We start from the raw sequence: 15844 nt of genomic DNA, 5'->3' as shown, positions 1-15844 counted from the left end.
TCGCAATGCATTGAGCTCATTTTTCGTACCTTTGACATTTGCTTGCTCTTGCAGTCACCTTTAGGGTTGCCTGTCGCGTCTGGATTATGTGCCATTTCTTTATTCAAAGTCTTTGTACAATTGTTAATTTTCATTAATGCTCTTTTAAAACATCACACCAGAATGTTCTGCTTTTTTGTCACACTGCACTTAGGAACAAATCTTTACTAAATGCCATATGTCAAGGTAGCATTTTGCCCGTCATAATTTGACCGTCAGTGCTTGAGACAGAGGAAATGGGATGTGAAAATGAGTGTGGTCGATTGAGGTCCAACAATGAAGGTTACACACATTTCAGCTGCAAGAAAGACAGAAGCCAGCAACTCACAAAGGCTGGGTGGAGGAGCAATGTTAAAGGATATTTTACCATGTCCTTTTGGATTAGGCCCCGAGATTGATATCTTCCAGTCAGATGAAGCTCTGATGTGAGTGATCCAGCCCTTCCATCATTGTGACATGAGGCTCTTGGCTAACGCTCATCCGTGTTGATAGGCACACCCTGCGCCACAAGGGCCCTGGCTAACTTACCCACCTTCCTCTCTCCCCGTCTCTTTCTGCCTCACTCTGCCATCTCTGTTCTTTTATTTCTGTTGCCCTTCTCCCCTGTTTTCTGTCACCATGTCATGTCCAATCACTGTTTGGCTGGCCAGGCACTCAGTCGGGCAGGCAGGGAGCAGGGGCCCCAGGTAGAGAACTGCCTAACAGGCGTCAGGATGGGCACTGAAATGACTCTAATAATGGGGTCCCTGTGTGGCCCAGACTGGCCAGTCAGTTAGCAGGGCCAGGATGGAGAGTAATAAGTGTTTGATGTCTGCAGGGGAAGGAAGTGTGAAGGAGTAGAGCCAACCCGGTGCACCACGGTCAGGCAGGTGCAGCCAGCCAGGGTCTGAGAGGGGACGACTGCAGAACAAGACGTCAGATTAGTATTGATAAGTGTCACACTAGAGGTTGCGAGGCTGTTTGTTTAAGAGAGTGTCTCGAGGGTGGTTGCAGCCACGCGGTAATTGATGTCTCGATCAAAGAAAGGCTAGACAACAACCTGATGTGGCTGATGCTCAGTGAAGGGCAAGAGCTTTGTGAAACAGCCGCTGTCACCTATATCGTGTGGCGAGGAAAGAAAGTACCACAAGATGCGCGCCTAAATTATCAACGCATGTTTATATGCATGTGTAAAACTCCAGCAGCAGTTACTCTCACGGCTAAATTTGCTTGCCGTCTTTGATTTGATGGAAATTGCCACTGACAGGCAACGAGGTGCCATTTTGTCCACTGATGCGTGAAGTCCATCATTGTCTATGTAGTTGAGTTTAGTTAACATGGCACTTAGCGACTGACATTTCTTTACAGCCAGCAAAACACTGTCATTGTCATGTCATTTATCTTTTGCCGGCCAATTTTCGATGCATTCCTTGCTGAACGCCTCACTGAGCTCCAGGAGTTTTTTTTTTTTTTTTTTACAGTGCAGCGAGTTTCAGTGCCCTCTAAGTATAAACTGCCTGCAAGTCCTGATATTTGAAGGAGTAGGTCACCCACCACCTTCCTCTGATAAAGCCATAGCTGTCCTTTCCAGTGTGGGTATCTGGTAACAAGCTACTTCCCTTTGAACAGTTTTATGTGGTTGTAATTGACCTGACAATGGGGTTCATTATGCAGTCCCTTTCATGCTGTTTTGCCTGATAATTATTATTTAATGTGTTCGGATGGAGAGCATCATTAATTCATCCCTTCCTCCAATGTCAAAGAGATGAACAGTGAAGTTATCACTCTCTGGTGATTAATATTATGCTCTTTTGTTATTGAATCCTGTCCCAGTGATTAAACCTTCATTGAGTGACTCACCAGCCGCTCTTATTAACAGCACCATTAACGAATCCAGTCAAACCTCTAATTGCAGTTTTCACTTGTTCTTTCTATTTTGGTCAGAGGTTTGAACCACTTATCAGTGCTTTTCTTTTAATTAGAAATCCTGGGTGTAATGAAGAACACAATCGATCAGTGTCAGGTCATGTGGTGTGCATGTGTGGTGATTTGCGATCCACATGTTAAGGGAGGAAAATGAGCGCTTATGATTACTTGCGTCATTAGATGTTTGGTGTGCCCTCAAGGGTGGATGAACTCTTCACAGTAAATAACCGGCTTGTCAATGTTTGTGCTCACAGGAGAGGTCTGTGTGTACTCATAGTGTGTGTGTGTGTGTGTGTGTGTGTGTGTGTGTGTGTGTGTGTGTGTGTGTGTGTGTGTGTGTGTGTGTGTGTGTGTGTGTGTGTGTGTGTGTGTGTGTGTGTGTGTGTGTGTGTGTGTGTGTGTGTCTTTTTTATTGCACATGCAAGGTGTTGATAGTGGATGCCTCTACTGAGGCACTGATGACTTCGTAAACTGGCCGAGTCCCCCACCTTGGGCCACCCTGCTCTTATCTCCACACTCCAGAGCTCCTGTAACCAGTGTTCTCTTCTGGAATAAATGTCAGTGAAATTAATTTCACCTTTTTTTTCATTATTATTTTACTATTTCATTATTATTTTCATTTTTCACACACACACACACACATACACACACACACACACACACACACACACACACACACACACACACACACACACACTCGTACCACGTGCACATCCACATGCACACGCATGCACACAATTGTAATCTCTTTCCTCAGTCAAAATTTATGTGCCCCAGAATTCAATTTCCTTCTCATGCTCATAAGCTGGAAGTACAAAGACTGATAACTGACAAGCATTTATCTGGTTATAACTGTAATTTACCCATCAGTGAGTAATGTCATCCTCAATGTAAAGTGTTTGATTATAGCCATTTAGCGAGCTGACCTTCATTTTTCATACATGAAATGATGCTGCTGATAAGCTCAAAACATACCAGTACATACAGTACACACTGCATTGCATTACTGTTTAGGAGATACTTGGATTTATTGTTTGAATCTCAGTTAATTTATTAGGTGACAGCCTTAATAACACAACTATCCTCTTCTATAACAGTAGCTCTCACTCACTGAAACTTAGAAAAACCATACAGAATGTGTTATTGTTGCACTTCAAGGAGAATCATGTGGCAAAATCTACCCGGTATTGATCAGAGCCGGGTGAGCCACAACCCAGCAACCTTTCTCTGACAGCCTATCAGCCTGTGGCAATAGCAAATCTTTCAACTCCCCATCTTTCGCTCACACACACACACACACACACACACACACACACACACACACACACACACACACACACACACACACACACACACACACACACACACACACACACACTCAATAAATATTTTTTATCTTCTGTTGGCTTTTTGTGTGTGTTATTATCCGAGCCATGCACCCACTGTTCTTAAATCTTCCTGCTTTTGGTCTCAGGTTCTTTCTTCCACTCCAATACTTTAATACTCTATACCACAATAAGCAAAAACAAACATCTAGTGTGAGTGCTATAGCAGTCTAGGCAGAAGTAGAATAGAGCGTATAAAATTATATCTCAAGCATGTGACTGTATACAGTAATGCATTTTGAAAATGAGGCTACCCAAATGAAGGTTTCAACTTTTTTTGAACAGTTTGAAGCTCATGGTCAAGAAATGACTCATTCAATTGATATTTTAGGTCAGAAAAATCTACTGACACCATACACCTAAAGGGATTTTTAAATAATTGCTAACTGCTACGTTAGCTCCCTTATTGATAGGCATTGTTTCACAGTTGAAACTGTCCAAAAAATGGAAAGAAAAACAGTACTGTATTGTCCACACTATTGAGTATCATCTGTCAAACATTTATCATGAAGAGAAGAATAAAAAACACACGTAAGTCATAATTATTTTCCCTGCACCACCAGCTGCTCTTCCAAAGCCTTCTGAGAATTTGCTCCTCCAGTTCTGGCTTTGGTGCTTTTAACCCATAATAACCTTTGTTTGTTCTCTTCATCATAGTAAGAGTTTCTCTGCTTCCCCCAGTCCCTCACGCGTTTCTTAAATACTACAATATTTCTTTCTGATGGTCTGTTTCTGTTTTATGAACCACATTTTCTTCAGTTTAAATTCTTTAGTATACATTTTTATAAACATTGTGTTTACATCATCAGTTTAACTGTTACTGTTGCAGCACTCTGTTGTCATACAGTGACATCTTATGGTCCCGATGATAGATACCAGTATCTTTTTGATATATATGTACAGTAAGTCACGTCTGAATATAAGTCGCATAACCAGCCAGTAAAGTGAAAAGGAGCAGTGCATAGTCCAGAAAAAAACTGGTATTACTTGTACTGAATGGTAAATGTGACACTTCTATAGGTTGTTTTCGTGACATTAAGCACTCTCAAAGGGTTTTTCACTGTTAATCACAGTCACCATTTACACACACAGTTACATTAAAAATGGCGATTACAGCCATGCATGTGGCTTGCAATGTGTTGATGACAATGTCACAATGTCTTCTTCAAGTACATTTGAACACATGAACAGGAAGATAGGATTAGAGAACAATTAGTACCTTAGTCACAGTTTTTTTTAATAAATGTGAATTTTTCACCAACCTGAGTGACTCGCTATACGTTCTTGGTGCTTTGAGAGTACTCCCTGCGTTGTAGGCTGTGTAATCCCCCCCTTCCATCCTTCCATCTCTCTGCCTTCTCCCCAGCCTCTGTGGTTGTGAAAAATGGGCCGTATTTCCCTGATAGCCTGTGTGAATGTGGTGAGTATAAATGGCTAATGAATTACAGATGAACACTGACGCAAATTAATCTTCCTGATGTCCCAGGGTTATATGGCAGCTATTTAAAAGTTTAATCAATACGCTGAAGTTGAGAACATGCAGGCGCTGCAGTTGTTTGGCTGCAGTAAACGGCCAGGAGGGGAAAAGGGAAGGCATAAGCCCAGGGCATGCATCAAGATGACAGCTATTTATGTTTAATGGACTAAATATTTTTCACTAGTGGGGGACAAATGTCACTTTAATTCGGAAAGTTACAAGCAGGAGGTTTGTTTGAGACCCAAGAGGTATGAGTGACACTTCAGCTTTTAAAATGGTTAACTAATGTACAGAAGAGTCTATTAGTGAAGCAAAGAATGATTTCCTATCAACGTGTCATATTAATCCTTCAGCTGCAAAACATAAAAAAATCCATGATGGTCTTCAAAGTGAGCCTATCAGGATGTTTTACTTAAGTAAGTCGCTTCTTTGTTGCTACATGTTTCTTACTGTCTGTAGTAGCAGTGTTTTCAGTCACTACATTAAAAAGAAACATGCTTGAGGCTAATCGGTGACTTTCAATGTGAATGTGATTTCTGTGTTTGTCCCGTGATGGCTGGTGATCTGTCAGGATGTAAGCAGGGATTAGCCCTAAGTGACTCCAGAAAGTTGGATAAAGTAGATCGAAAGATGGATGGATGGATGAACTCTTATTAAAGGCACTGTGAAAGAGGAAAATAATAGTTATTAAACTATTTATTTTGACATCAAAAGGAACATTTATTGACCTTTAGAAGTTGTTGCGTACAAAGTTTGAAAACATATTTACAGTCATCTACAGGATGTAGATATTTGAGGAGGGATTGCATTGTGCTTCAAACAAGTCTTATATCCGGGCATCTTTTAGGAAGCAGCAAATGCATATTCCCATATTTATTCGATGGTTAACTTTAAGATATTGCCTCTTGAGTAGCATGGTATCATCACTGTTTATCCTTCTCTTTTTTAAAAATATGTGACAGATCCTCAGGAGAAAAATATACTTGGTCACTGTTTCACAAAGCCAGCATACCAGTGCAAAGTGAAACAACTCAATTTCTCTCCTCAGCAATGTGCCGTGTGTGCCAGCCGACCCCTCGGTAGGCTGAATCACAGTCCACTGGCTGTTAGTTTATGGGACGCAGGGGGGTTATCTATCTGCTGGCTTCCCTATAGAGAGGAGGTGGTGACTCCATCTCATGACGTTGGGCTGAACTGATAAAAGGACAGCCGGAGATGGATCGTGTCCACAATAATAGCCCTGGCTCACAGCAGCCTACGCCCCAAGCTCATAAGTCACTCTCACCAACTCTTATAGGGGCCTGCCCCCAGCACCATCTGACCCCATCCCCCACCTGCCCGACCAGTGTTATTTTAGCCCTTGGAGATAATACAGAAAGTGTAATTGTGTTGTTAATTGGATTCTTCAGCTTTTCTTTTCCGTCCTTGGCAGATGTGGAACCGCTGATGAAATTGTTTGGCTAAGTGGCCCAACTGGACACGGAAAATGAAAAATACAGCAAACAATCAGAATTAGAAGGCATAAGAGAGCAAAGAGAAGAAGAAAGACTAAGTAGAGGCAACCAAGACAAGAGGGGAGGATGGATGTGGAGAGGGGACGGGACAAGAAACGGGGAGTGGAGGGAGTGAATTCATGCCGAGAATAGATAACCTTGATGTTAAAAGCTCCATCCGCTGGATGTGTCTTTCTGTGACATATTGATGGCCCTTGAAAAGAGTCAAGCTGATTGTATGCAGGGAACAATCATTAAACCCACTCCATCTCCTTCCTCTCACTGACTCTCGCTGTCTTTCTCTTATGAGCACACTCTTATTTAAATGCAGTTTTGAAGCACCATATTTGAGAATGAAGTAACGTCAGTACGATCATGAACCATGATTGTTTGTTGGCCCTGTTTACTATATTTGACAAAGAACATCTGTACACACAGTTCTTGTAGAATTTCACATGATATACAAACTTTCACTGTTATTTTTAAAATTCTTAAAAGTGAAGAGAAATTTAATATCACTGTAGCCTGGTCATTTAAGTTCAGGCTCCACTTGTGGCCTAAAGTGATCTCAACTGGGCCACACAAGTAAAATACAGCAAAGCAATCTGTGACTATTGAAATCCCCAAAGTTTTCCCTTAGTTTTTATTACAAAAAGAAATAATGCACCTTTTCATGTCAGTTTGTAGACTTTAAAGTGCTTCACAGAAAAATTGAGACAGTGGTTAAAAACAAAAAGCATGTAACTCCTATAGGTGTAACCACAATCTGTAGCCACCTTGATACTGCAGCGTTGCACTACTGGACAGAGTCTAGTTACAACTGATGAGTGCATAGAGGCCAGTACGTGCAATTACACCTTTTTGACAAATTTATGTAAAGTTTATTTCTGGGACCATAAGGACCTGTTGTTTGTTTTCAACAGTGTGGATAGAAGACACATTCCTAATTTTTATTCAGTTATGATGATCATGAACAATTTGCAGGCATTGTCATTTCAAATATTTAACCGCATATTCTCACCGTCCAGATTTTTTAACAGGAAAGACTCCTTAGGCATGTTGAATAATAACCGTGTTTAATGTCTAGTGCATGTCAAATCTTTGAGTTCGCCCACGTGTCCAGTTAACCAAAACATTGTAAAGGAAAGACAGTCAGAGTGATGAACAGAGCTTCCAGTTTGAGTTCCCTCTGGTAACCCTGGTAATAATAAAAAAATAAAAATTAACTTTGACTGGAAAATCTTAATTTAGCTGGCTGGAGGACGAGTTCATTTCAATTCAGTTAGCTTAGTGCTACTCTTCATTTCAGCATGGCCTTCTTTTTTTTGATGGCATTTTGTCTTTTTATATCTAAACTTTAACAGAAGAGCACAATTCAAATTGCCATCTAGAATTACATCAGCTATTGAATTTTCTATCAGAATGGAAACGTAAATGATTGAAAATACATTTGTTTTTGCATTTAATGATCCTGTATTGGAACAAAAAAACATTGTGTATCGCTGACAATAGAACATCAACAAGTTGTAAATGGGGTTTACCTAGATAGTACATTTTATTTCACACTACACGCTCACTGACACATCTGGAGTCACAGAAGTGTACCATGTTGCCTCGTGGCACCTGGTCATATGGGGATTGAACCATCAACCCTGCAATTGGAGTCGAGCCTGGTTTTCCACCTGATCCACAGCCACTACAGAAATTGTGTCTGGAGGGGAAGGTTTTTATCGACTTCATAGTGCACAGGGTTGATTTCTTCCCCGCCCTTATTGAAAGTACTTTATATATAAAATGATGTTTTCACAAAAGAGAACTGCTGTTGCCATAAGTGCTGGAACGATGTTGGAACACTGTACATATGAGACTTGGTACAGTTAGCTTACTCACACAGTGGCAGAATGGCCCATAAAGCCCCCCGGGGAGGACACATGCTTTGGGTAATCAGCTCTGAAAAGACCAGACTGTCTGACGGTGAACCTGCACTGCAGTTCCCACCAAGAAAGAGATGCAAGATACTGAGTCTGCAGCCTTTTAATAAAGACAAGGGGTTTAGCTTCGCCACTTAAAAACAACAAGGGGTTCCAAGATCTATGCAGTACAAAGGCCCGATTGTTCCACCGCCAGGGCATGATGGAAACATTAGCCTCCCCATCACTTTGATAATCTGTCACTTTAATGGCTGCTCCCACTGTTCTCACTGTGTGTTGTATTTGTGTGCCGGGGATGAAGGTGTGTGCGGCTTTGTGATCATGTGTATGGCTTGGGGAGTGTGGGTGTTGATTCAGGTGTGCTCATCCAGGATATTGTACACTACCAGATTTTTGGCACTGAAATACTTGTTATTAAGTGTGAGTTCATCAGGTGGAACCCCACAGGCATTAGTGTGGCCACGGCAGGCATTATGTAAGAGCTAGTTTGGCTTAGTTATTCCCTTCACCGTCTCCAACACCCCATCTTTCTCTGGGTTTTCTCTTGTAATAAGAGCAAGCTCTCGCTGTGAAGGGAACGCCACGGACTGAAGTACACTCACGCACAGAGCACACCAGCTAATATAGTGCTGAAGCGTAGATTTTCCATTTTGATGCATTTTTTCATCCCTGTTCTTTGTTCTTCTTTTTCCTTTAATTTAGTCTCCCTCACGTGCTTTGATCGCTCACAAGTGTATATATATATTAACGCCACCAGAGAGCTTCAGGTCACACATTGTCCGGAGCTTTCCAATTGGTGAAGGAGAATCACCGAATGTGTTCATCTCGGATCTTTCTCGGTCCCCATGGGCAAGTGATGAGCTCAGCAGAGTGTGAAGGCTCGAGGGGCCTTTAGCTTTAGTTCCTTCATCTGTGAAGGTTACCTCTGAAAGGCTTTGGTTGCAACCTACAAATATATCCCCTCTAGGTAATGTCTTTTAGGAACCTTGGTTTTGGTACCTCAGTGGGTAATCTCTTTAAGGAGGCCCCACTCCTGGAGAGAGTAAGTTTCTCGCTGGGTAAGCTGTGAATATGTGAAAGGCCCCGGCGCCCATGTGATCAGAGCGCTGCGAGACACCCTGAGTCCTGTGGTGTCAGGCCCAGTCTCCAGCCGCTGCACCTATATCCCCAGGCAAATCACGGCAGCTGGAATTCATCCCCACAGCCCCCTGATGCCGTCGCCCCAACCGCCTGACTGTCAGAGCCACACACACACACACACACACACACACACACAAACACACACGTGTATACTCCCCGTACACCAGGGGAGCAGGCAGGCACGGAGCTGGTCCTGGATTTTATCGGAGGTGACAGCTTCTCACACTTCAGTGTTTGGATCACCTCAAGTAGCTGGGCTATGAGGGGAAATGAGCACTGCTCCACTACAAAGTCCAGATTTAGATTGACTGAGCTTGTCCTCGGGCCTGTGGGCTTCTGCTGTTGCTGTACTGCTCCTCCGCCTGACAGAACACCCACCACTGCTGCGAGGGACTAGTGTGTGTGTGTGTGTGCATCAGTGTGTGTGTGTACTGTGTATGTGTGAAGATATATGTGTGTGTGACTTGGTTCAGCCTACTTTGAAGAGTCAGAGAGAGAGTGGGATGGGGGGGGGGGGGGGGGGGGATATGTCAGGTTTGGTTAGAATTGAGGGTGGCATCAGAATATGCTTGGCACTAATATGGCACCAGTATCTCTGTCCCCGTCTCTGCTTTCTGTCACTTAGTTGCCATTCTCTCCCCGCCCTTGACAATGTCTCTTTGGATTATGTGATTGGACTTACCACTTGGAGCACAGCTCATCCCTCTCCGACACCGCCTCTCCCATAAGTCTCTCCTTTTCTGCCCCGGTGTCTGGCCTGCACCCCTACCCCCATTGCCACCACCCCACCACACTCATGCTATATTGCACTTGATGTCTATTTGGAAAACCTGGTGAAAGCTGTATCTGTTCTGCTGTCAGAGGATCATCAACAGCACTAATGCCACTTGTCCTTGTCTCATTTGGTGAGAAGTGACACCTATAGGTGCAGCCTGCCACATTCATCAAGTGGCAGCAGCACAGCTTTGACATCATGGTACTACTCAGCCTGGACGACACCACCAACAACCATTTTTCAACCATTATCTGCTGTGCGAAGAAGGGTACTGTCATAGTTTTTAGGTCTTTTGTTAATAGGCTTCTCCATATAGGCTTTTACAAGATTGCATTTTTTTTACTCGATTAATTAACATATATATTTACCCATAAATGTTCATATTGGTGGTAATGTAATGAAAGCTTGGAGACATTTACTTCAATACATGTGGAAGGTTTAAATCTCAAGCATATATTTTCATTCATTTATTTATTTGTTTGGTATTATTATTAACCACTGAACATTGTGCAAATTGTTTTTTTCAAGGAGCATACATTTACAATTTATTAATAGATTTCTTTACCATTTTTTCTCGAAATAATACTTTTTTGGAGTAAAAATTATTAAATAGAGTTCATTTGTAAAAGTATTCACATTGCATTTATTTATTCATTCATTTATTCATATGGATGTGACTTACAGTTTTTAAGTATTTTGTTGATTGTTTGGTAATGAATTGCTTGATGAATTCACGAGTTACATTAAAAGTAAAAAAGTATATCTTCAGAAGATTGGTTTTGTTTTGTTAAAAAGGTAAAAATCCTCCCAAACTATTCACTCCAGGTGTATACAGCATTCTCTCATTTAAAGAAGCTGCATCAGAAAATACCTTTTGTATATTTTTTTCTTGAAAAATGTCTCAATTATAATTGCTCCCTGTTTTTTTGTTTGTTTTTTCATGATCAAATTGATGGATTAATGAGTTTGGATCAGTGCTCGGACATATCAGACCTAAAGAAGTGACTCCATGCAAACACACAAACCATTCCCACGCCTGCTGATGGCGGAGTAATTGCTCACTGTGATGGCTCAGTGTGTGTCGATGTGAGTGTTACATGGGTGACTTGGAGCTTGTTACTGTCAGGACTTTGCCCCGAGGCCACACTGGTCTTCCTCTAGAACAAGACACTCATCCTTCCCAGCAGCACCTCTCATCCCCTGCAAGACGCAGACCCAGACCCTCTTCTGTCCTGCCATTTAAAGCCACCCCGTGGAGTGTTTCTCCCGTAGTAAACAAATATTTACTCCCGGTGTCTCTCATTAAACCTTATTTTCTGTGTCCTTAAAGCCTAAGAAACACATTGACCTCATACATTATTAAGCCTGGTTTTGAATGTTTTAAAACCTGCGTTCCTATCATTCTGTTTTCACATCTGTTTGTAGCAGTTTCCTGCGGATATACTGCAGCATCGAACAAAGACCTAGTTTTAGTATGTGAACTGCTTTCAATAATATTGATATAGAAGGCTTTAAGACTAGTATCAGTGTACTTTTTTCACTACGGCAAAAATAATTTAAATTTAGTTGTTTGTTTAAAACAGCGGATTAAAACCTTGTCAGATTATAGAACAAATTCCGCTTGAGAATCATGCCAATGTGCATACATGAAGACAAAAATCTTTGTGTTTCAGTACCTGTGGGTAAATGTTCCTTTCTCTTAAACCATTCTGTTTATTAACTTTTTAGCTTTAACTTGCACCTCACCTGAATCTGTTCTGTTTCTAGGGGTGTTCGCCAAGTGTCGCTACGTCTACTATGGAAAGCACTCCGAAGGCAACAGATTCATCCGGAATGATCAGCTCTGATCGACAGCTGCTTGGACATGAACGGGGACTTAAATGGCAGTGGATGCTAACGGAAATACAGACGATCAAATCAGTGTTGTGTATATTGAAACCACTCATGATATTTGTTCCCACTGGACAAACTTTGAAGCTTATCAACATATGCTCTTATTTTTGACTAAGTGAGGGTGGGGGGAGGGGAGATGTTGCAATTTTCCTCATGAAAATCCCTCCCCGTGAGTTTTTCACACGGTTCAGTTACAGAGCAGGTTCTGACCCAGCCTGTTTCTGCCTCCCTGCTAGCAGCTCACAGCCGGTGATGACACCCCCACTGACATGATTGCCTCTAAGCATCAGCAACTACACACATACACACACATTCTGAGCAACAAACAGACCCAGTCAGTTGTATCCTTGTCTCTGACAGTCATGATGGATCACTTCCTCCAATAATCAGGGGTGAGAGAGGTGACGGTGCCACACCTGAGGCCTGACATGAACTGATCTCTTTCATTCTGTCTCTCTCACGCACATATAACTTGTTTAAAACATTGATGCACCATAAAGACCTTGACAGAACAGATTGTACATCCTCGTTAAGCATTCCCATGATTTAAAGTCCACACCCGAGGTATTACCAGTGCATTTAGTCAAGTTTGAGTTCTTCTCGTACCTCTGTGATTTTTATTTCTCTGTGCCTTGGAACACAAACTAAAAGCCAGACATGCCTGATAATTGAGTGATAATTTGGTCAGTTTCTGTTGCAGGTCCTCATGTGTTGTAATCACTATCTACTGAAAAATATGGACCAAATGCAAAATGTGGCCACTAACATCTTCACTAAATCAAGACCATCTATGATCACTGATGTATCCAGTTATTTGACATTTAGATGTGTTGGGGTTTGTTGTTTTTTTCTTGCCTTATTTGTTCGACTTGTTTTACAAACAAACTTCAAATGTGATGTTTTAAACCAGTGAGACTATTGTTAATTCCTGTTAAAGATAAGTAATTTGATCAAACTCTTATAAAAGTACATAGTGCTGTGTCAGTCATCCATTGAACTTTGGAAAACTGAGTACAACAGCCTATGTTTGTAACCATAGTGTTGTGGCCATTTACTTTTTCAATAGATATTTCTTCATTTGTCAAGGGGGCCAATGTTTAAATTAAGGCTCAACTTTTGATGTTTTATGGTCGAAAACCTATTCTTTAGTAAATGCTCAATGTAAATCTCCGCTGTCGTCTTGTTCTGATATTGTTGTATTACATGGGGTTTTCCACATGTCAGTTAATTGGGCTATTATGCTTAGTTTTTACATATACCTTACAGTCTTTGCAACAATAAATATGGTTTTGCATTAAAGGTGATTTTAATGTCTCTCCATTACATGAGTTGATCTCAGCTGACTATGAGCAAAAGTAGATTAGACCATCTGCCAAGTGGAAAAGACACACGTATTCACACATCTGGGCAATTTTAGAGTTACCGATTAACGTGAAATGCATGTTTTGGGACTGTGAGTGGAAATTGAAGGTGGAGTGCTACTGCAGCCTTACCTACATAACATAACACATTACATTTGGTTATGAAAATGTAAAATTTGATCATATAAAATAAAAATACAAATATTTATCATCAATCTCCAGTTATTTCTCTTTATAATGATTGCTTTTCTCTGAGAAGGGCATCCCCTTGACCCCAAGATTTTCCAAAAAGCTCTCTGTTACCCACCATGGCATGTCGGTCTTGCGCTTTGAGAACTTCATGTGTGATAAATGTTTACATTGTGCCTTGTGTTTTGTTATCAAGATTGTTATAGTGTTCAATGATGCCTTTTTCTACCCTATTACAACAAGTAAGATGTTCAGGAAAGCTCAACGTGAATAAATTGTATGAAAATGCCGATTTGATGTGAAATTGCAGCAGGAGGTAGATCAACACTTCTGTTTGGTGTATTCAAAATAAATTAATCAACGTCCAAAACATTATGCTTACTTGTGATGACATGTGATGTGCATAAACTCTGTTGAGCCAATAGAAAATCAGCAATTTGCTTGTCCTGTGTTACAACTGCAAACGGGATTCGGAAAGATCTTGCATCGCTCATCATCATCACCATCATCACTTTACGTGGCTCGATCAAATACAATTTTGAAGTGATGGACGTGCATGAATCCTGAATATGAATTTGGTAGTTGAAAGAAGCCAGCGTCAGTGTAGCATGTCATTCATCCACAAGCAGATGAAGGAAAGGTCACAGATAGCCTGATGCAATGTGTGCTCACTTTGTCTCCTTCTGTTCATTTCTTATTTTCATCAGCATAAACATTTCTGCTAGTTTATATCTGTATGAGTGTTCCTTCACAGTGCTCCCTAACGTCCAAAGGACCGTGTGACCATATTCCAGATGACACGCCGTTCAGGAGCCTGGTCACTAGTGCCAGCGCTTCAAAATGACAAGGTTTATTTGTCTGTATTTTGATATGCTCAGAGGAAACCGGAGCTGACAGCCGGAGGAGGCAGGAAGAGGGGAACCACAACAAGTTCCCCCCCGCACGACACAAAATGTCATCCTTCCCCTGGCTTCAGCGCGCGCCCAGCCATCCTGCTGAAAAGAGCAGACATTTAAAACTTTGTGACATGTGTCACAGGCACTGCCATTGAGCCAGTGCCACTGACGGAGCTGGAATTGACAGGCCCCGAGCCACCGGAGCTGGCTGGGGGACACACCGAGTTTGGTGTGTGTCACTTCCCATCCTCGTCAGGGACGCATCCCGAGCTGCCACACCAACACAAACTGCATTATGGGGTGGGCGGGGAGTGCCGGAGCAGGTTGACATATGCTTGACGTGCGCCTTTGTGCACACGAGGGGATGAACGGGACGCTGCGGCATCGTGGACAGTAGATTAATTAAGGTATGAGCCACAGATCTACCTGTAGGCGATGCCCTCGTTGACCCTCGGCTTTGTCACTGCCGCTGCTTCTTGGAATCTTCCCTGGCTGACCAAATGGCACGCCACTTCATCACAGCAGATCAGTGACATTCTGCTGCAGTGGCCCTGCAGGGTCCTTGAGTAGCCTCAGTGTGTGTGTGTGAGTGCACTCAAATCGAACAGACCAACTTTCAACCTCCATATAATCTGTACCTGTTTGCAGATGGAATCACATTTATCTTGATTTATCATTTGAGTACAACCACAGTAAATGAATGATTTTGCTCTGTTTGGAGTTTCATTCAAACATTCAACATTTCTAAGTGAAATTCTTGTTTAATCTAATGTTAGTACACAGTGGTGAAGTGCACCGACATGTGAAACTGTGACACTGTGTACATTTTACTGCATATTTTATTGCACTATTTGGCATATCTTAAAATGCTGTATAAACACCAGCCTCTGCATTATATGGGCACAGCACAATTCCCCCAAAAGATACACCAGTGCGTGACTCACTGTCAAGAGAACTAAGGAGCGATCACCCCGTCACTAGATATCAACCTGATGACTGATCGGCATGAGCTAATGCAAATTTACAAGTGGGGAGAGGGAAGGAGAAAAAGACTTGTCTTTATGATTGACAACTGGCCACTGATAGCAGGGAAGCCAACAGGATGGGGTGAGATTTAGATTTAAAAGTCCTCCTGGCTCTAAAAACCTATTTCCCTCTTCTCACACTCCTTCACTTCCTCTTCGTTTTCCTCTCTATGTGACATGCAAACTCTTTCCCTCCTGCACCTGAAGACATCTGGCAGCACGCTACCGTCGCGCTTGATCCAGAGAAGCTGAGGGGAGGGAGGAGGGGTGAAAGTGGCCCTTATTTCCGGCACTGGCCTTAGATGAGTAACATTTGTCATTCAGGGTTGTGCTGT

At 42.1% G+C, this 15844-nt stretch overlaps 1 protein-coding gene across 1 annotated transcript in view; it reads left to right on the top strand.

The window, feature by feature from the left end:
* lrmda (leucine rich melanocyte differentiation associated) overlaps positions 1–13541 on the top strand; it is a 209913-nt gene extending 196372 nt beyond the window's left edge. Inside the window, exon 7 of the mRNA XM_080507114.1 lies at positions 11913–13541. Within this exon, the coding sequence (XP_080363240.1) occupies positions 11913–11992 (80 nt within the window). The 3' untranslated portion in view covers positions 11993–13541. The remainder of the gene's footprint in view (positions 1–11912) is intronic.
* The last annotated feature ends 2303 nt before the right edge of the window (positions 13542–15844 follow it).

This window comes from Blennius ocellaris (assembly GCF_963422515.1).
Source record: "Blennius ocellaris genome assembly, chromosome: 13".
Taxonomy (NCBI): Eukaryota; Metazoa; Chordata; class Actinopteri; order Blenniiformes; family Blenniidae; genus Blennius; species Blennius ocellaris.
Note: the sequence above shows the minus strand (reverse complement) of the source record. Positions and strands in the feature narration are given on the sequence as shown.